The sequence below is a fragment of the Acanthopagrus latus genome, chromosome 20 (assembly GCF_904848185.1).
Source record: "Acanthopagrus latus isolate v.2019 chromosome 20, fAcaLat1.1, whole genome shotgun sequence".
NCBI classification, from domain to species: Eukaryota; Metazoa; Chordata; class Actinopteri; order Spariformes; family Sparidae; genus Acanthopagrus; species Acanthopagrus latus.
The window spans coordinates 18,477,028-18,497,434 of NC_051058.1; the positions used below are offsets into that span (position 1 = coordinate 18,477,028).

General features: G+C 42.8%; 2 protein-coding genes across 13 annotated transcripts; one reads left to right on the forward strand and one right to left on the reverse strand.

The window, feature by feature from the left end:
* The first annotated feature begins 380 nt into the window (after positions 1–380).
* LOC119009726 (galanin receptor 2a) lies at positions 381–4,519 on the forward strand. The gene is made up of 2 exons (XM_037081261.1): positions 381–1,350; positions 2,828–4,519. Exons 1-2 carry the CDS (start codon positions 1,007–1,009, stop codon positions 3,465–3,467), a joined length of 984 nt encoding a protein of 327 aa, XP_036937156.1. The 5' UTR covers positions 381–1,006; the 3' UTR covers positions 3,468–4,519.
* Positions 4,520–6,361: 1,842 nt separating this feature from the next.
* On the reverse strand, positions 6,362–19,387 carry exoc7 (exocyst complex component 7). 12 transcript variants are annotated; one of them, XM_037081249.1, is made up of 22 exons: positions 19,171–19,387; positions 18,934–18,999; positions 18,127–18,311; positions 17,937–18,042; positions 17,456–17,678; positions 16,361–16,528; positions 16,003–16,014; positions 13,796–13,888; positions 12,085–12,153; positions 11,684–11,829; positions 11,338–11,490; positions 11,142–11,240; positions 11,001–11,063; positions 10,731–10,797; positions 9,442–9,480; positions 8,653–8,718; positions 8,452–8,572; positions 7,966–8,061; positions 7,819–7,882; positions 7,415–7,456; positions 7,169–7,302; positions 6,362–6,687 (listed from the first exon to the last, which is right to left on the reverse strand). In XM_037081249.1, the coding sequence occupies exons 1-22, from the start codon at positions 19,228–19,230 to the stop codon at positions 6,585–6,587; spliced, it is 2,175 nt and encodes a 724-aa protein (XP_036937144.1). In that variant the 5' UTR covers positions 19,231–19,387; the 3' UTR covers positions 6,362–6,584. The 12 variants fall into 12 exon arrangements, with proteins under 12 accessions (XP_036937144.1, XP_036937145.1, XP_036937148.1 ...); XM_037081250.1 differs by lacking the exon at positions 16,003–16,014; XM_037081253.1 differs by lacking the exon at positions 12,085–12,153.
* Between the last annotated feature and the right edge of the window lie 1,020 nt (positions 19,388–20,407).

Genomic DNA, 20,407 nt, shown 5'->3' on the forward strand with positions numbered 1-20,407 from the left:
AAGAATTTTTATTTTCGTGATTTTCTTTCAGGAAAAAGGCATTTTTAGGTAAAATTCTTTCCAGAGAATTTTTTCTTTCAGGAGTATTTCATTCAAGACTTTTTGCTTTTCTAGGATTTCTTTCCTTTTTCAGGAAAGAGGAAAGATATTCTTTTAAAGAAGAAAAATATTTTCTTCAGGAATGTTTTTTCAGGAAACAGACATATTTAGGTAACATTTATTCAGGAGAAATTTCAGGAAGATTTGTTTTTACGTGTGTCTATGTAAATAATACCAATGTAAACAGTGTGCATTGATATCCAGGATTTATTAAATGACCCCCAGTACTTATTGCGCATTATTACCTTAACATGTCTGGGTCCTTCAGGAACATTCAGATATTTCAGCTTCTTCTGAGCAGTGCAGTGGTTCATTGTGACCACAGGAGGGCAGACTGCTCTCATGCTCACCTGACTGAGCGGAAACAGGACAGGTGTCAACAGGTGACTGAAAACAGCCAACTGGGTGGTTTGGAGGATTTTCTGCAGAGATGTTCCTGCCACAGAACAGAAGACAAAAGCGACCTGATAATAACATTTTAAGAACTCGGTTATAACGTTTAATAGTTTAATCTAAGCTTTATTATGAGCACTTGAACTTTATGATGTCTACAATGCCTTTATTATTTCTAGTAACTTTTTAGAAAATGTCTTCACCTGCCTGAATTGTCTACAATTAACTTACGGTTACACATTTTTCTTGTTTTATCACATTGAAAGCTTCAAACTGACTCCAGAGGTCCTTCAGTTATCAGCAACCTTGAAGAAATAGTGTGTCACAGTCAGAGAGACAGGTGGGAGGGAGGGGGTGACTCTTGTCTCTCACAGCTGATCAGTATCACAGTGAGCTACATGGCTCATCCTGCGGCTCTGCGCTGCGTCTGGATGTGGAAACGTTGCGCGCAGGCGAGGCGCGCGTCTCCAAGAGTCAATGTCGGACAGACATCCGAGCGCGTCAGTCCATCAGGATGAATCTCTCCTCCTCGCTGAACTCGTCCTCCTGGAGAGCAGAGTCGGTGGTCATCTCTCTGGGCTTCTCGCTCATCTTCCTGGTGGGCACCGTGGGGAACTCTCTGGTGCTCGCGGTTCTGCTCCGGAACGGTCAGATGAACACCAAGACCACCAACCTGTTCATCCTCAACCTCGGGATCGCGGATCTGGGCTTCATCATCTTCTGCGTGCCCTTCCAGGCCACCATCTACACCCTGGATGAGTGGGTGTTCGGTCCTGTGGTGTGCAAGGTCGTGCACTTCATCATCTTCCTCACCATGTACGCCAGCATCTTCACCCTGACCGCTGTGTCCCTCGACAGGTGCGTCCAACATGTTGTTGTTTGTTTGTTTGTTTGTTTTAAAATAAATGTTAATATACAGAAAAGTTCTTTATTTTTATTGTGAGAAATAATTCAAATGTAAAGTCATATTTTATTTAACTGGTTGTGAACTGATGCAAACCGATAGGATTTTTGATGGATGGATGGATTTGACTTCATGTGTTAAAGCAGTCAGGAAATAACATAAAAATTAGATCAGTGAGACAAGATAGAACTTAAAAAGTCAAATTAAACAGGCTACAATAAGCAGATTACAATAGAAAACAATTAAAAGAGGGAAAGAAATCTTAATTTTTATGTAAATCCTGTCACGTAAAACTAATTAATTCCAGGACAGTGAAGGCATCACCTCATCTCCTCTCAGATCAGCAGTGATTGAAACACGTACACACTCAGACAAACTCTCCATTAGCAGCTCAAGCTCCATTTGTGTCCTGGTATGCACACCAACACACCCAGAATCATCCATTTCCTGCTTCCTGTTTTATACGACTGTTTTCCAGCAATTTTAAATCACGTCCAGTTTCCTTTTTTCAAAGTCAACATCACAAAGTACAGCAGTTTGATTTGTTGATTCATATCTTTCTGTAATAAACTACCTGCATGTAGGAGAAACTCCCAACTTCTATCTTAAACTTTTGCCCAGATAATATTTATAAGTTCCTTAATTTTTTTTTCCATCACTGAAAATGTTAAATACATAAACATAGAGAGAAATGTTTTTTTTCCCATATATTTCAGGAGTTTCTTGTTGTTTGTCTGGGAGAAAATGTTTCAGAAGATTTTTCTTTTTTTCAGGATTTTTTTTTTTATTTTCTGGGAGAATTTTTCAGGATTGTTTCTTGTTTATAGGGAAAACACATTGTCAGGAGATTTCTCTTTTTTAGGAGAATTTTACAGGATTTTTTCTTGCTCATCTGGGAAAAAAATTAGGAGATTTTTTTTTTCTTTTGCAGGAGAAGGGTTAGGGTTTTTTTATTCCAGGAGAACTTTTCAGGAATGTTTCTTTATCAAGAAAACACATTTTCAAAAGATTTTTTAGTTTTCAGGAGAGTTTTCGATATTTCAGTAATCTTTAAAAAAATAAAATAAAATAAAAAATCCTAAGATTTTTACTTTTATACTTGGCTTAGTAAATGGAAAAAAAAAGTTTTTCTCTGAAATTAACTTTCCCCCATTTTCACAGATGAAGAAAAAAGATGTAACTTCCAAAGATTATCTGGCAAAACTTCTTTCCCACCAGTTCTCAAGTCATAAACACAGGAGAGTTAGACAAATCATTAAAAACAAAATCATCACTCTCCCTTCAGCGCTTCCATCTTACCCTGCCAGAGAAGCTAACACTGATGCTAGCTTGGTAGAGAAGCCTGTGATAAGTGTAATAAGACGGTTGAAGTAGCAGTTATGACATCTTTTCATAACAAGGCCCTGGCTCACGTCCTCTCTGCTCTTACAGGTATTTAGCCATCTGCTACCCGCTCCGCTCCAGAGAGATGAGAACACCAAAGAATGCCCTGACCTCCATCTGCCTGGTTTGGGCCTTGGCGCTGGTTTTCTCGGGCCCGTATCTCAGCTACTACACACAGATGGACCTGGCCGGCGCTGTGGTGTGTATCCCCGCCTGGGAGGCCAAACCTCGCATCATCATGGACGTGTGCACCTTCGTCTTCGGCTACCTCATCCCCGTCCTGGTGCTCGGCCTCACCTACGCCCGCACCATCCGATACCTGTGGACCAGCGTGGATCCCGTGAAGGACATGTCAGAGTCGAGGCGCGCCAAGCGGAAAGTCACCAAGATGATCATCATCGTCGCCGTTCTCTTCTGCCTCTGCTGGCTGCCCCACCACTTGGTCATCCTCTGCATGTGGTCTGGAAGCTTCCCCCTCAACCACACCACCTACGTCCTCCGCATCCTCTCCCACCTGGTGGCTTACACCAACTCCTGCCTCAACCCCATCGTCTACGCCCTCGTCTCCAAGCACTTCCGCAAAGGCTTCAGGAAGGTGTTCAGCTGCTCGCTCAGGAGGGTGGAGGTGAACAAGGTGCACGTGGTCCAGGCGGTGAACACGGTCAGCAGCGTGGAGACATCCAACTGAAGACAGCAGCCAAGAACCGGAGCAAGATGGAGGAGAGGGAGAGCCTACTGAACACCGTGAACTATGAACATACCCAGAAACTGTCTTTAGATGACTCTATGACCCAAAAGTGTTAAATTCATTTCAATGTCTGTTGAGTAAACTTGTCTATGAGGAAGACTTCAGGAAAACAGAACAGCTGCTGATGAACAGAGGAAAAACTTTACTGATAGAAAAAATATTGAAGGTGATTTTTTTGTCTTTCAGGAGAATTGTTTTTTCAATGTACCAAACTGAGTGAAAAAAAAAAATCATATATATATACAAAAAAATGGAGGTCATCTCGCTGATCACTGGTGCAGTCAGACTGATAAACAGGAGTGAAGATAAATCCACTTTCAATCCCAACAGTTACAAACTAATCTCTGAGCTCTCCAAATGCTCCAGATCAGAGCTGAATTTCAATGTGACTCTGGGTGTTTATTCCTCCAGGAGGTCCGGCTCTGCACCCGACTGCAGCTTGATTGATTTCCCCCTTCAAGTTAATTACACATTGTGGGTTTAACTGAAGATTGAAAGCCGCCTCGCCTGATTTAGCTCATCACTGTCACCCAAGTTGAAGAGTTTTTCGATGGCTCACTACAGTTCAGGATTTTTTAAAAAATCTCAGATAAATCTCACGACGATCTAAGACGATTCTGTCTGAGGAGCTGTGGGCGGTTTTGGAATTGAATGATTGATCGTTATGCAACCAACAGTTGTCAGACAGATTTTCAGGGACTTCACTCGAATATCTGAATATAAATCTGTTGTGCTGCTGATTCAGCGACTTGTACAGATGCCTCCACAAGCCTCGGTGTCTTTTGAAAACGTGCTGCATGATGATCTATTATCAGTGGAAACCTGAGTGTTGTAATGTTGAGTATTTATGACCTGCTTGTCACTGAATATAAAACAGGTTTCCTTATCTGTAAAGTGAGACACATTTGTGTTGTGATGCATGCTGACAGTATTACCGTGGTGTGTACAGAACACGCAGAACAAGAGCTGTTGGAATAATAAATCCATCAAGTTGTTGCCTAACTCGTCTCTCTGTGTGTCTGCGCATCGACATGTCCAACTCCAGACATTAAGTGTCTGCTGCAGCCCTTCAGTAGATCCTGACATGTTACACCTGTCGAGTGGCTTCCTGGATGTGATGTTGCATGATAGCAGTAAATACTGAGAAAACCTCATCCATGAGTGTGAGGTTTAATGCAGTTACAATGAGCATCAAACTAAGTCTTAATCTGTGTTTCAGAATCAGTCCTTGCTTCTATAATGCGAGTCATCAGAGTCAGAAATTTGACGGAGAAACTTCTGAGAGGGAGGTTCATCTTACCTGTTTTGAATCTCCCCCCACAAAACACGACCTCCCGTCATCACACCAGGCGCCAGAAACACCTCATTTATCATTTAGCAGAGCTCGATCAAGCAAAACACTTCATTCAGTCTCTTCGAGCGGAATCAGGCTCGTGACACAGAACAGGACGGTGTAACGAGCCATGGTCACCGATCGATGCTCGACGCTTTTTATCGCCAAGGACACAAAACTCAGGATGTTGAGAAGGGCTGGTTGCCTTGGCGATAAAAGGCAAGAAAAAGTGTCTTTACCTCCGAGCAGCGGGATGGAAACACTTCACCATCCAGACTGAAAGATGACTGCTCGGGCTTCAGTGAGCCATTTGCTGGAGGGTTTAGTGTTTAATGGTGAAAGTCGTTCTGCTCCTTTTAGTGAGCATTTTGTTTTCTGCACCTACAATCCAGAAAATGAGAGGAAGAAAAATCAGATCATTATTTTTGCCTCGTCTGTTGGAACTCTCTCAGAATTCTGATGATTGATGATTGATTAATGATTGCTGCCGTTGCACAAAAGCCTCCTCCCAGCCCGTTTCCTCTTCTTCTTCTTCATTCTCATGAATGAATGAATTACTGCTCAGTTTAGACGAGCAACAGGCAGATGACCCAGATGATGAGTGATGTAATGAATGACCCACTTCCTCAAACATTATATATGTATGGAGCCATTTAATGATGCTCTTCAGCTGTTTTTTTACATTCCCCATCTACTTCAGAACACTGCAAAGCTGTTACGCTCATCTTTTTCCACTCTGTATATTACTGCACTATTGCACCATTCTTCACTTCAGTGCAACTTATGCTGTGATAATGCATCGTAATTAATCAGCTGATTTATATTGTCTCAAGAATTTGAATCTGCAAAGTCACTGAAGCTTTGAAATAACTGTAATGGAGAAAGAGTATGAAGTAGCCGAAGAAGGAAATACTCCTTTTGATTGATTCCACCACTGATCCGTCCATGTTTCACGTCCATGTAGTCATGTAATCAGTTACCACGTCAGAATATTGATAACAGCGGCTTCAACATGACAGAACGAGCTCGGGTCTGCACACCAACCTGTCAGCGGAACACCAGACGCTCGTTATTTGTCTGAAAACCAAAACGCAATCTAGAGCGAGGCGCTCAGCAACAACCTGTTCAACAAACACACACTTCCTCTGTTCAGATGTCTCGAGCTCGTTAGGTATTTTTGTTCCAAATGTGCACATGTGGTGGAGACGCCTCGACAACCCTCGAAGGCTCATTAGGATGCACAACATCCGGATGCTCCTGGTTTTAATGATACGTTTCTGCTCTGAGGGAGAGAAAAGAGCAGCTTTCCCCGATGTCTGCTCGCTCATTCATGCAAACGAACGCTCGAAGTGGTGAGAGAACAAAAAAATGGGATAACAAACGACAAAAGGCTCTCAGTACTCAGCCCCGTGTTGTGTCTCATGTCAGTTAAACAGTCTAATTACCTGCTCTGTGTTCTGTTGTTGTGCGACCGTCATCGACAAAACAAATCACAGCCACGGCCAGTTCACAGAATTCCCTTTAATTTGTTTGAAATGCTAAGCTGGAACCGGAACTAAATGACATAAATACATCATGTTGTTATCTTTATACAAAACATTTGTCAGACAGAGGAGGGTGACGTAGTGTGAGGAGAGTGCTGCTGGAGGAGCTCGTGTTCTGCCCGGGGTGAGATGTGTTTAAGGAGCGTGGGGAAGTGGAGCCGCGGATGATCAAAGTGCAGCTCAGGCGGACGTGTCGAACAGCCTCTCGATCATCTCCTCCACCTCCTCCGGTCGATACTTGTGGTACTTCTCGGGGTTCTTGGTGAAAGAGATGTTGGCACATCTGGATGAGGCAAGAGAGGAAAATGGTCTAAATAAGAGGCGTATGACTCCTTTTCTGTTGTTTTTTTTTTTATCGTGTTACATTCAACATCACGAACAGCAGAAAGCAGCCAATCAGACCACTTGTGGGTCTTAAACCAATGACGCGCTTGTCACGATCCCTGCAGTGCTCTCGAAGAATCGCCACAAACAAAGTGGCTCCTCTAATTCAGTTACAAACACGTTTCATTTCCTGTAACTTCTTCACAATAAATCAAGTCATTTAAAAAGCATCATTTTATCATGAAGCAGCTTTACAGGAAACGTGTTTGCTGTAAAGCTCGGAGGCATTCGTCTGATGGATCGGATCATTTGGATCCAGTTCTCAACGGTTCTCTACTCCATCCAGACATCCACCAGGGATCCTTTAGACTGTTGAATTAACTGTGACATTAACATAAACATATCAAACTGTTTTAAGTGTGTGTTTCCACCGGCCTCACCTCTGCAGGAAGGACCTGTAGGCGTCCGACACCACCTTCTTCTGAGACTGACGGATGAAGTCTCGCTGCTCTTTGTCCGGGATCGCCCAGCCCTTCTGGATCTTACACAACTCCTCCAGGCCGTCGTTAAAACCCTGCGAGGGAAAAACAGGTCAGACTTGTTTGTTCTCTCAGGTTCCTGATATGACGGTGTGGATTTTTAGAGCATTTGCTATGTTGAAACGTCTTTGACCTCTGACCTCTCACCTTGAACTTGTCCTTAATGACCTGCCGCTCTTTATCTTTCAGCTGGAGGGAGCAGAGACGGCAGTTACTAAAAAATTTAATGGAAGATTTTACACAGTATGCATTCATCTTTAACAAGTTTTCTAATTTCCCAAATGTCAAAGAGCTTTTAAAAAATTCAGATTCATCTCATTTTTCTCACGTTAGCAGGTCAGTTTTAAGCTACAATCTGAGTATCTATTTTTCACGTATGGACCAAAGAGCTCCCAGTGGTGTCTGCTGCTCTACGTTTGACCAGCAGGAGACACACTGGACGCAGTATCAACTTTTCACCGCTGCCAAAATATCATACAGGCGTGTTAAAGTTGACACGTCTGTACCAAAGTTGGCTTTTCACAGACAGCAAGAGATGATAAAGTTCCGACCTTGGTGCCAGGTTGGAAGACGGGCATGTTCCTGTCGGCCAGGTGCTCGGTGACTTTGTGCCAGCTGCAACAGAGTTTAACAGATCAGGTGAGGACGAGCGCAGGTGTGACGGACGTATGAAGCGTGTTGGAGTTTGATTCGTCTACCTGCTCTTGTACATGTAGATCTGCTGCTCGATCAGCTCTTTGTAGGAACTCTCAGCCTTCTTCTGCGTCACCGTGACCAGCTGGATCAGCTCCGACCTGAAGAGACATCCAGATGTTTATGTGCTGGACGGATTCACTCGCTGACGACAGGTTTTGGACAGAATGTTTCAGCCCACTTACTGATTAATCATTTTAATTTACAGCAAACTATGCTGCTGGATTTCTAGAAGTTTAAATTTATTTTCGTTGACCTTTCATGCAGCGATGGAAAAATCCTTAAAAATGTTTACGATCAATTTCACACATGGGAAAAAAAAACATCTCCAGGAGAAAAAGAATAAAAATTCACTCTGTGTGAATTTGTGAAACGTGTGAAATGAAATGAAATTAAAAAAAAATGTTCCCTTGGAATATTGTTTTTTTTCTCCACTTGATTTCACAAATAATTCATATCAGACATCAAGGACGTGGAAAAAGAAAACTCACTTCTCCAGCGACTTGAGGATGTAGTTGTAGTTGTTGTGCAGAAAAATGGCGCTCAGAGCCGAGTCCTCGTACACTTTGGACTTACTGAGCAGGTTCAGCTGCAGGTTCCCCAGCACCTTACCTGAGAGGAGAAACTCAGCCGTCAGGTCTGAAATCTGCTCACGTTAACAAGAACAGGCGGTGGTTTGTTTCCATACTCACATATGTAGGTGCTGAGGAGCCTCTTGTTGAACTCGGAGGTGTAGCTGCTCGCTGATGAACTCGTCTCTGGAGGAAACACAGACGCCTTCAGCACCAACGCGACTTAGAATTCACTCAACAACCCACAATTATCAGTTTTGCTGCTTCATTTAATCTAATAACACTCGCTTCATTTTCTCCAATGACCAAGACTTAAATCTTCATCTGCACTTCATCTCCCCTCTTGATCACAAGTATTAATTACAGAGGAGGGACTCAGGTTTCCATGACAACACCGTAAGTGTCTCCTTATGAATCAGACTCCTCTACAGTCACTCTGCATTAATGAGCTGCAATTATAGTTGTAAAAATCGGCATGAAAACCACTTCAGAGCACAGAAAACATTCAGAGTCAGCAGCAGAGGTGGAAAGTCACCATGTACATTTACTCAAGTACTGAACTTTAGTGCACGGCTGAGGTACATGTACTTCCACTTTATAATATTTCACAATTCTGCATTACTGCATACTGCCATTGTGTTCAAAATTATTATGCATATACAGTTTTTCTTTGCATTAGGAGTTTTCTTTTTCTAAATTCTAAGCTATTTCAATCAAAAACATTGTAACAGATCAAGTTACACTTTATGCCCACAGCGGCCAGGGCCTCAGTTGGACTTTGGAAGTGGAATTGAACTTTCCCTTGAAGCAGGATTCTCTTTACTCTTACATTTATTTGTACTTGAGTAAAACATCAGAGTGCTTCTCCACCACTGCTCATCAGGAGCCTCCACGCAGTCTGTTTCTTACCTCGGGGGTCTAAAGGTATATTGTAAGTGTCCCCCAGTACTAAAAAGGGCCGAGGCAAGGCAGAAGAGAAGAGAAGAGAAGAGAAGAGAGGCAGAAGTGCAAAAAGGTTAGAAAAGATCTGTTAGTGCAGAGTAAGCAAACAAGTCATCAGCCAGCAGCGAGGGGTCGAGTGTTTGAAAGGAGACGAGTAATGAAAAGGAGACAGGAGGGAGCCGGGGAGCTGCAAATACTGATTTACAATCCACAGAGGAACGGCGATTGGATTATGATTCATAATAAATCTGATTTAAACAAATGAATCAATCTTTTATTTAAGTATTAGTGGGACTGACGCAGAGTCCCCGAGTCTGAACACATGCTGGTCACAGAGTCACAGAGGCTCCCTGTGAGAGAAGAGACAACAACGTGAAGCTGCGAGAGGAGAGGAGGAGGTGGAGGAGGGGAGGAGGTGGAGGAGGGGAGGAGGTGGATGAGAGGAGGAGGTAGAGAAGAGGAGGAGGTGGAGGAGAGGAGGAGGTGGAGGAGAGGAGGAGGTGGAAACATACAGAATAAGTGAGGGGAGAAACTGAGACAGTGTTGGACTGCTGTTCCTGAGGGAGGGTCCATGTGATCTTAGATCCTATATATTCCTCTGTGTCTGGATTCAGACACAGTGTTCAGACAGCGACTTGTTTTCTTGTCAGTTCAGAAAGAAATCTAATATTGTTGTGAAGCAGCAGAACACACACAGAGATGTTGAAGTTGTAATTACCAACATAGGAACACTATGTGGAGATCTGTGCTGTAGGACACATACTTTTTCTAGAGGAAAAGAAGAAATAATTTTTATTTCGCCTCAGGACTTTTTCATGTGTGAAAACAAGCGAACAAACTTTTTTGGGGGGATAAAGGTTTGACCCCCCCAAAAAAAGAATTTTTTTTTGTTGCATGTTTCCATCTGTGAAAATATAAAAAATAAATAATTCAAAGTTCCAGTTCAATATTACTACTTTCTTTTAAATAAGAAGAACATGTGGAACATGACGTAATAAGAATATATATTGAGCTGGAAACGTTTGTGTTCAGAAGTTCTGCTGCAGTTTCCTTATATTTAAATCCAGAACCAAACCATGAAAACACATCACTGTCCAGATACTTCCTGACACATTAATGCATGTGGTGTGCAGGTTAACAGAGGACCCGTGTTAGTGTGGTGACATGATTAGAGGAAGCAGCATCGTGTCAGCCCAGCTGTGCCACCGGAGGTCTGAGATGACGACAGCTAACGAGTCGTGTCGGCGTGTCTCTACCTTGTGAGGCCAGCATGGCTCCGGCTGTCTCGTGGAAGTCCAGCAGCTGCTGCAGGAACAGGATGGCCTGCAGAGAGAAGTCAAGGTGAGCATCGCCTCGGTTTATTCATTAAACCGAGATGCTTTGCTGTTTCCAAGGAAACCACCTGGATGCCCCAGAGACGGACAAAAGGCAGAGTCCTTGCAGGACGGTGTTGAGTGTGAAGTGCAGAGAGAGCAAATACATCCAGAGACGTAACCTAACAGAGAAGTGAGAGAGCGTTGGCTTACGTTGCTGGTCAGCTCGTGAACTGTTCCATCCTTGGGCATGTTGTACTCTTTATCAGGATCGTTCTGTGGTCAGACAAGAGAGAAATCAGCAAACAGCTCTAGAGTATAAACAGAAAAGATATTAAAATGTGTGCTTGTTGCCTTGATGCTGTCTGCAAACTCCTCCAGAGCTTTGGCTCCAATCGTCTCCATGGAGGTGATGAGAGTCGGCAGCTTGTTCTTGGTGCTAGCTGCTGTTCCCTGCAGACGAAGGATGACACAGTTACGTCAAAAAAATCAAGTATTATTTATATGCAGCAGCATTCTGTGTAAACAACAAGACTGAAGTGATTTAGACCTGCAGAGTCGTGTCAAACTCCGACTTGTTCATCTTCAGGTGTCTGAGGATGGGGAAGATGGTGAGGACGGCCGAGTAGTCGTGACGCATGATGGCTCTGCGAGCTGCAGACACGATGTTGTCTCCCTCCAGCATCAGGTTGTCCAGCGCCTCCTGTGGACAGACGAGGGGACAGGACGGAAGCAGATATAAATGTAATGGAGACGTGGATATTTTCAGCTTTCTTTTCGTCCTTTTTGACAGTAAACTGAATATGTTTGTGTTGCTAACAAAAGAGGATGTTTAAGGACGTCATCCTCAGCTTTGGGAAACCACTGAAGAAGACTCAGGCCATCACGCGTCTGACCTGAATGAGGGAGTCGAAGGTCTTCTTCTGGTGGTGCTCGGGGATGATTTCTGTCAGCAGGGCGTACTCGCTCTGAGCCAGCTTGACGAAGGCACTGATACAGTGGATGTAGGAGTCGATCTCGATGTCCAGAACGTCGTCCTTTCCTGAGAGGTACACGAGGAAACATCCAGTCAGTCGGGAAGCAAGAGGAGTTTCTTTTATATATACAAAGGCATGAGGTCTGGTGCAGTTACTGTGTGTGTGTGTGTGTGTGTGTGTGTGTGTGTGTTCAGATGCAGGGCAGTAGTGAAACTGTACTTGTTGGTTACAGATAATGAGATGTGTTAAAGCTGCAGCAGGTGAGACCCACATCAGCCTGTTTTTGTTCCTTCTGTTCCCCACATGTTCCCGTCACTCACCTGCGGCGGCCCCGTGCTTCTCGGTCAGGGCGTCACTGTGGTGTTTGACCCGCAGGTCGTGATCGTAACCTGGTGGGTGAGGTGGGGGGGCAGCAGGAACACAGGCCTAGTCAAACCACCGGGGTCGTAACTAGGCCAAAACCTGAAGCTGGAACATCTGTACCGACCACCACCAAGCACCCAGCAGGCAGGGGGGGGAGCAGGGACACCCACTGAAGTGCCCACAGAGGCTTGTTTTATGTGTGTGACTCATATCTACGTTAGTCAGTGTGTGTTTCAACTACAAAGAGAGCTGGAAGAGGAGCGTCACAACAGCTTCTGATTCAGTGCAGCTTTAAAGGTGAAAGACATCCTTTCATACTGCGACACTGTTTAATATTTTAGATGTAGGTGGACTGACTTCCCTGCAACCTGTTTTGTCAACTTCTACTTTCCTACGTTTCCCAGAATGCCTTTCAACACCTCCCACAGAATATGTATCCCTAACTTCCTGAGGATCCTAAGTGTGTCTTCTATTGGCTTCTTCACCAGCTATGTTTACATGGATGATGTTTCTTCATTCTTTTAAAAAACACTTTAAACTACCTCACTGTGCCGTTTGGTTTGGGTTTGTTCATACGGAGCATTTTAATCTATTTGGACAATCAGATTATAATCTGAATATTAGATTCTATGTAAACACAGCCACAGTTGTGTTTACCTTCTGTGTTGTTGCATGAACCCTTGAGGTCTAATGAACGTGTTGTATCCATTTAATTTAAACCCTGTGTTAAGCCCCACCCTAGATGATTGTGATTGGTTAAAAGGAACACAAACAAGGCAGAGCCTTTTATTCCCCCGTACCAGAATGAGCTGGAAGATTCTCCAGCGCTGCTATGAAAGATCAGTTGATTACTAGGTCGTCTGAAAACAACAGTTTTGACAAGTGAAACTTTAACGTTTGACAGTAAATGTGTTATTCATGAATCACAAAAGTCAAACAAATTTTTGAGGTGTTGGTCGACCAAAGCGAGACGTTTGAAGACATCACTTCAGACTATGGAAACTCCAGTTTTTTACATGAGCCACGAAAAAACACTGCATTGCATTATGGTCATCTGAGGCGACACTGACTTCCTCTGTGATTTTGGGGGTTATATCAATCTGTATACTCTGTAGTTGAACTGTTAAAAAACTTCATGTCTTCTTCTGTACTTTTAATGGCTGCCGCATGAATTTTCCACTTGAGGCAGTAAACAATAAATTCAAGGTGATTGATTTGTTTTTACCACGGTGGATCTAAATATAGCCCTCGGCTGTTGAACTAATGTTCATCATTAATATAAAAGATCAAATTAATATTTTCTCCGGTGAAGTTCACTGTGACTCTGCAAGAGATATGATGCTGTGATGTCTATATTTGGCTGGCAATCTATATAAATTATGATTATATACTATAATATATCATACTCTAAATTAAACAGCGTCGAGTGTTTCAGGATGAATGCGTTTACTTTAAATGACTTAAATAAATTGTCCCATCCAATTGTTTTTTCTTTGATTTATTACAAATCATCTAAATGATTCTGAAGCTGTTGTGACTGTCATCAGGAGATTTATGTGCCTGTCGCTCTGAAAGAGAAACAACACGGCAGCACGACATGAGAAACACCGGTACACTGTCAGCGAGGAGGCAGAGACAGACACCGAAGAGAAGACCGAGGTGCGTTACCTTCCAAAGGAGTGAGGTTAGAGCCCCCCTTTTTCCCATCCAGCCCATGCTGTGAGTACTGTTTCAGAAGGTTCTGAGCCTTGCGAATGGTCCCTGGTCCCATAAACACAGAGACAGAGTCCAGAGGAGGAGGGGGGAGGGGCCAGGTCCAGACAGCCAAGAAAAGAAGGAAGGACGAAGAAGAAGAAGAAGAAGAAGAAGAAGAAGAAGAAGAAGAAGAAGAAGAAGGGAGAACTAGGAAGTGAGTGATGAAACACAGACACCACCACCGAGACAGGCAGCAGAGGTTTGTACGTGGCGGAGGGGGGGGACAGCCTAGCACCACAGCTACAACAACAGGATGTTCAGGAGAGAGATGGAGCGACTACGTCATGAAAAACACATCCGAGCACATGTGCTCTGACACACAGCGCCCGGAGTGATGTGAGAGCAGAATGAACAGGTTAGGTCAGTTTAAACACAAAACAGCCATCAATTAAAACAATTAACAGTCATATCCAGCATTAACATCACTAACATTACCACAACATGTTGTTACATGGTTTAGATCTACAGGACATTCATATTCTCAGGATTAAAACACAACATCTGAGCTTGGTTAGCTGGTTAGTAAGCATGTAGCATGAGTAAAGCTGCAGTCGTTGATTTATTTTTTTGAGAATAGATGATTTTCCGCATCATGGGCTTATTGTTGCATTTTCAGCAAACAGCTGGCTATTAACACATGCAGCAAACACAGAGCAACCTTATGGCGTTTTTTTAAGTCCAATATCTTCTTCCTCTGAATCCGTCCTCACTCTTTACCGCTATAAAACCTTTCTAAACCATTTTATTTTTATTTTTCCGGTGTTGTTATGACACTTCAGCGGAAGCATTAGCAGGACCGAGCTGTGAGTGCACGTTGATGAAATTGATTCAGATTCGAGCAGCACTGATGGCTGAAAGATTATACTTAGACTGAATTTTGTTTGTGCTTGAGGAACCAGAAAATCAGCTACAAACTCTACGCACGGTCCTGTTAGACACACGATCCACTCTGCACAACTAATTTACACAACACTGAAACTCTGCAGCCTCTAGTTTCATGGTGGCAAACTGCTACAAATGTTTCAACGGCAGGTTTTCATTGCAACACGCATAATGAACCTGCAGGCTAAATGTTTTATTTGTGGAGCCTACTTTGTTTTTGTAAAATGTTCTTTACATTTTGGATCGACAATGCAACCACAATACAGTCAGCTGTTAATGGTAAAGGCTAGTAAAGGTGTGTAACACTACATTTTTCATGCATTGCAGAATCCCAATATCTGAGTTTATTAAATAAGGCACAATTATTAATACTTTTCCAGGTAATTATGGAAAAATTCACTGGTGCCAGGTTCTCAAATGTGAACATTTCATGGTTTTCTTTGATTGTGAACTGAATATCATTGAGTTTTATGTGTCCGTAACAAATAAAAGATTTAAAGTTGTCACCGTGTCCTCTGGGAACCGCCGATGGACATTCATAACTTTCTGACAACTTCAGACCAACACGCCTAATTGGTAAATAAAATCAGAACTTCAAGATGCATTGTGGCTCATTAATAAAATGTTTTTTTAAAGTGTACAATGACTTTTAAGTATGTCCCGTCTCCTAACAGAGGGGGCAGTGGTTACGACCGCATTAACTGAGCCAGCCACGGGGGGGCAGTGTTGGAGAGTTAACTTACAATATATAACGGACTACATATTACTAGTTACTTTCATATGAAAGTGATAAGCTACTTTTTAATATATTACTGTTTATGTTTAGTAATGTATTACTGATTACACTACTTTTGTGTTACTTTGATCAAGAACCTTATAACAGTCCTAAATAACTACATGTACTGTGTCAGTAGATTTTATGTTTTACGTTCACTGACACATTTCCTTATTTTTAAGATGATGACCCAAATGTTTTCTATCAAGCAGCTGCAAAGTAAACTTGTTCCACCCATTCAGTCCCTTGCAGCAGTTTCCAGCAGCACATTCCACAGTGAAACTAGAGGTCCACATCTATCGTACACTGAACACAACCTGTGACATCTCTCCAGAGAACATATAAACTTCTGCGCTCTCACGGTCCTACTTGTCACAGCTAAACAAACTCATGCTGTCACTTAATGTGGCATCCGCCGGACAGAAAGCAAGCACGAGGCACACACTGAAGCTTGTCAGTTTACCTGGGATGTAGACTGTCATCACAACATTGGGATTATGAAAGAGGAAAGGATGAAGGATTAGTTGGAGCTGAATGTAAAATCACAGAGAAACAGTGTGGAGTGGTAGCGCTGTACCGATCAGTGAGGAGGATAATTAGAGAGACACTTGAAACAGAATAATATGGCTGGATGGTCGTCTAATCAAACAGACCTGATGTGGTGAAGACTGTGTGCTGTTATCATTTAATAATCAACATTATGCAGAATCACACTCTATCGTGAGACTAATCTGTAAAAGAGGGCTTCTATAGAGGAGTGTGATCATGACTGAGGTGGAGTGATAATGGAGTTCGTCTGAGGAGGAGCGGTTGTTGCTGACCTGGTCTCTTGGGAGCCTTTTTGGTGGGCGTGTCCTTGCGTTTGGTTTGGACAGCGGGCGAGTAGAGGATCCCGGAGGAGGCGCTGTTCTTACGGAAGTGATCCTTCAGGCCCTTGATGGAGCGATCGAGCTGGTTGGACCTGATCTGGAAGTAGACGTTCATGAAATCTGAAGGAGGGAGGAGGGAGGAGGAGAGAGGTCAGGACAACTGCAGTCGTACTCACTGCCAACAAATCCCATAAAAAGACTAACAAGGGCTCCAAGTGATCCTCCTGAAGGTGGAAGAAGGTGAGAAAGTTGAGGCTCTATCTTAAACCTAGAGTAAAGTGGTATTTACAAGCAGCAAAACATCATTTATATCGTGTTCCACAATGATGCATAATGTAATAAATCACATGAGCCGATTATACTTCCACCTGTTAAGGGTTTATAAATTCAGTAACACAGCCTGCTCATCATTAACTGAAGCACCATATTTCTGGAGTTTCAGAGTTTGACAAATGAAACTAATCTTAAATGGCCATTAAAAATATTAACCAAAGATAATAAGTAGTCAGGAAAGCTCATGTTTTATGACACAGGACAGAAACCCTTACAATGCCGTGAGAAGTCCAGAATCAGGTTGGCACAAACTGACTTCCGACTTATTCTTAGATCATTATCACACGCAGAGCAAAAAGTAATCTCTCCCACTTCAAATCTGTCCATCTGTTCTATATTGAGGTCCCTACAGACTGACATTCTCTCCAAACCACCTATGATGTGGTTTTAGCCTGTTCCCGCTGTTTCATTCTCGCCTTCTTCTCTATGGAGCTGATAATGTGACACTCTGGACCTGGTCTGACACCTGCATCAGTTCAGGGGCCACAGACAGGACATAGACCCTCAAAAGTGATGCGTGTGAAAGCCTTTAAGATGGAAGCTGCATTGATAGTGACAGTTGTATTTTCTGTTTTCACTCTAGAGACACTAACCAGGCGTGAACAATCTCATTTCTCTGTAAGAGAGCTGCGAGACACGAAAGACTGAAGAGAAAAGGTAGAGAAGGAGCAGCGCATAGCAGCAGGATGTACAGCCATCGATATAAAGCCGTACCCTGGTTACGTCCGTACTCCACCAGCCAGCCGGCAATGCAGATGATGTCTTGGAGCACGGCTTCCGGCAGGTGTTCGAGCACAATGTCCTCCTGAACCTCCAGCTCCTCGTCCACACTGATAGCGTCCAGGATGAGGATCGGGGGAACAGGTTTACTGTAGCGGGTCAACAGGCTGCGGAACTCGGCCTCCAGCAGCTCTTTACCCTTCTCAAAGCGCGCTTTCTGCAGAAAACAGACAACATTTTGTGTATTTTCAGGAAAATGATGGTAAACATGAAGAACATTCACAGCTACACAACCTTTGATATTCAAAGTGAGGTGGTTTTGTTTTTTCCTGTGTACAGTAGTTCTGGAAATATTTGTAGGTCTACAACCAACAACAATTTTCATTAGTCTACAGATTAGTTTCACAGTCAATCCATTAATTGTTAACTCAATGCACATCTTCAAACTGTATGACGATAAAAGGTAATACTGTACCACTGTGTTGAGTTCGGGGCTGTCAGGGTTGTTATCTTGAAAGTATTCAACAGCCTTCTGAATCTTTGCAATACAAGCGAGGTACTCATCCAGTCTGCCCGTCGGCCTGAGCCAGAAACATCCAGAGTAATGACACATCTAATGTTTTGTACATCAATTCCCCGACACCAATAAAATACCAGAATCTCACCCCTCTCTGATGATCCTGTCGGTGTCTTTGGCCACGTGGTAGTAGCTGATGACGTGGTCCATGCAGGACAGAGTCTTGTCCACGTTCTCCTGCAGACGCTGCAGGTTCTCTGTCTGTTTGTGGACCGGGATGATGGAGTTCTCCAGCTGCATCAGGCGACTCTCAAACGAAGACAGGATGGAAACCTTCGAGGGCGAGAACGACATCAGCACAGGTTGGAAACAGACATCTGCTCATATGACCGACCTGAAAAAGCTGTGTAGCTTTTTGCCCTATTGTTCCTTATTGGTTTATTTGTTGTGTATTTATTTTGCATTTCTATCCCCTTCAAACAATTTAAACCGGGTGTGTGAATACTACAGATTGAGAGCTAAAGACCAACAAGGAGATGAGGTAACCAACATGTATTTATACTTATATATAGTAAAAGTTCTTTGTTTGCAAGTCATTAAATAAAGATGTGTGTCCCCTCTGTGATGCAATAACAACATTTGCTTCCTGACAAAGTCTAAGGTTAAACGTATTCAAGTATGTCTGTTGTGTAAAATGTGAACTGCAATCATGTTCAACCAGGTAATCGTGACATGAAATTTTCATATCCTCCGATGTGTTGTGGGCACAGAAGAGGTCCTCTGTACGTGACAGAGATCAGGCTCTTATGCATGGCAAGTATAGCAACTAATTAATAATGGATTTAGGACAATTGCTCTTCATCTATGACTAATGGAGGAGTTACATCTTTGAGTACCATTAGAGGTGTGTGTGTGTGTGTGTGTGTGTGTGTGTGTGTGTGTGTGTGTGTCATACCATCCCCTTGGTCAGCTGATCACTCTTCTCCAGGTTTTCTCTGATAAATGACAGCGTCTCCTGCTCCTGTAACATCACACACACAACCAGTGACTCACTTCTCTCATGTTGACAGCACCAAGTGACGTCTAACTTATCAATAAATAACAATTCAAACGAGCAGTGGGGGCCAGTTTGATAAATAAGCCACTGAACGGCTCGTTTGTGATGCTTCCTTCCTCTCCTGTCATGTCTGACCTGCTTCAGTTTCTCCTCTATCTCCCGCTTCCTGGCGGACGCATCCTCGGTGGGGATCATCCTGGAGGAAATTCCCAACAAAGGACGGCCGCAGGTGAATTATAACCGATTAATAGATCGGTTTAGGGCATAAAAATGACAACAACGACGTCCTGGGGCTAATGTTGTGGATAGCTAGCAGCAAAGGTGTCAAGCTAGGCAAGATAACGGCTACAGGGTCGTGTTTCCGGTTAGCTTTTCAAAGTAAATCACCCTGCTGTTGTATAGCGACCTACCTGACCTTATTTTACACTCACTACTTATCAATAGTATCAAGATCATTGCGACTTGTATGGTAATACTTTCATGTGCTTAAATATATTGAGTCTGTCTACAGATTTACCGCACAGGAAAGAAAAGTCCCTGTGTACAGACTGAGTATGCTTTATCTTGAAAGTACACTATTCCAAGTTCCGGAAATGACCACATCATCAACTTGACAAAGGCGAGGCTTCTCTTCCGGGTCCGCCTGGTGATCCTGGGCCGGTTTGGAACAACACTGACGTCATGTTTGTTGTGACCAGGAAAAATATTACCAATTATAAAATAATTATACTGCGGCTCATACTTACTGATTAATACGTTTGTGAGAAATACAAAACTCATACCAGGCTACATGCAATAACCCCAAATAAACGCTGGGGGTCGTTGCAGTCTAGTGAGGCACCAAAACACAAAGTAAATAAAGTGTTCAAAACATTAGATATTAAAATTATTATTATTAATAAACCATTATATTCACATGTAAGTATTCCAAACTGTGTGAACTGTAATCTATTGTATCAAATGTTTAAATTCAGCTGAGTATCATATTTGCTCACCAATCCTTTTGTCATTACAAAGTGATTAATTGCACGTAGTCATAATTACTCCAGCTGTTTTTTCCCCCTAAGCAGACCAAAGCAACAGCCAATAACTTAACTAGCTCTGAATAGTTTGGCTTGACTGAAAGACAAAGATTTTGTGGTGTAAAATGAATAAACAATTTTGGAATTTTGGGGAAAATTTGGAAAACTGCTGTTATGACACAAAAACAAATGGCTGGAATCAAACAAAAAACAACCTACAAAATCTTAATGATTAGATTTTTTGTGTTGTTTGTTTTTAATGATAATTATTTCAAATTAACACAAACTGGGTGATAAAAGTAAAAATCCCAGACTTCTTCTCAAACCACTAGCAAAGAGAACTAACCAGA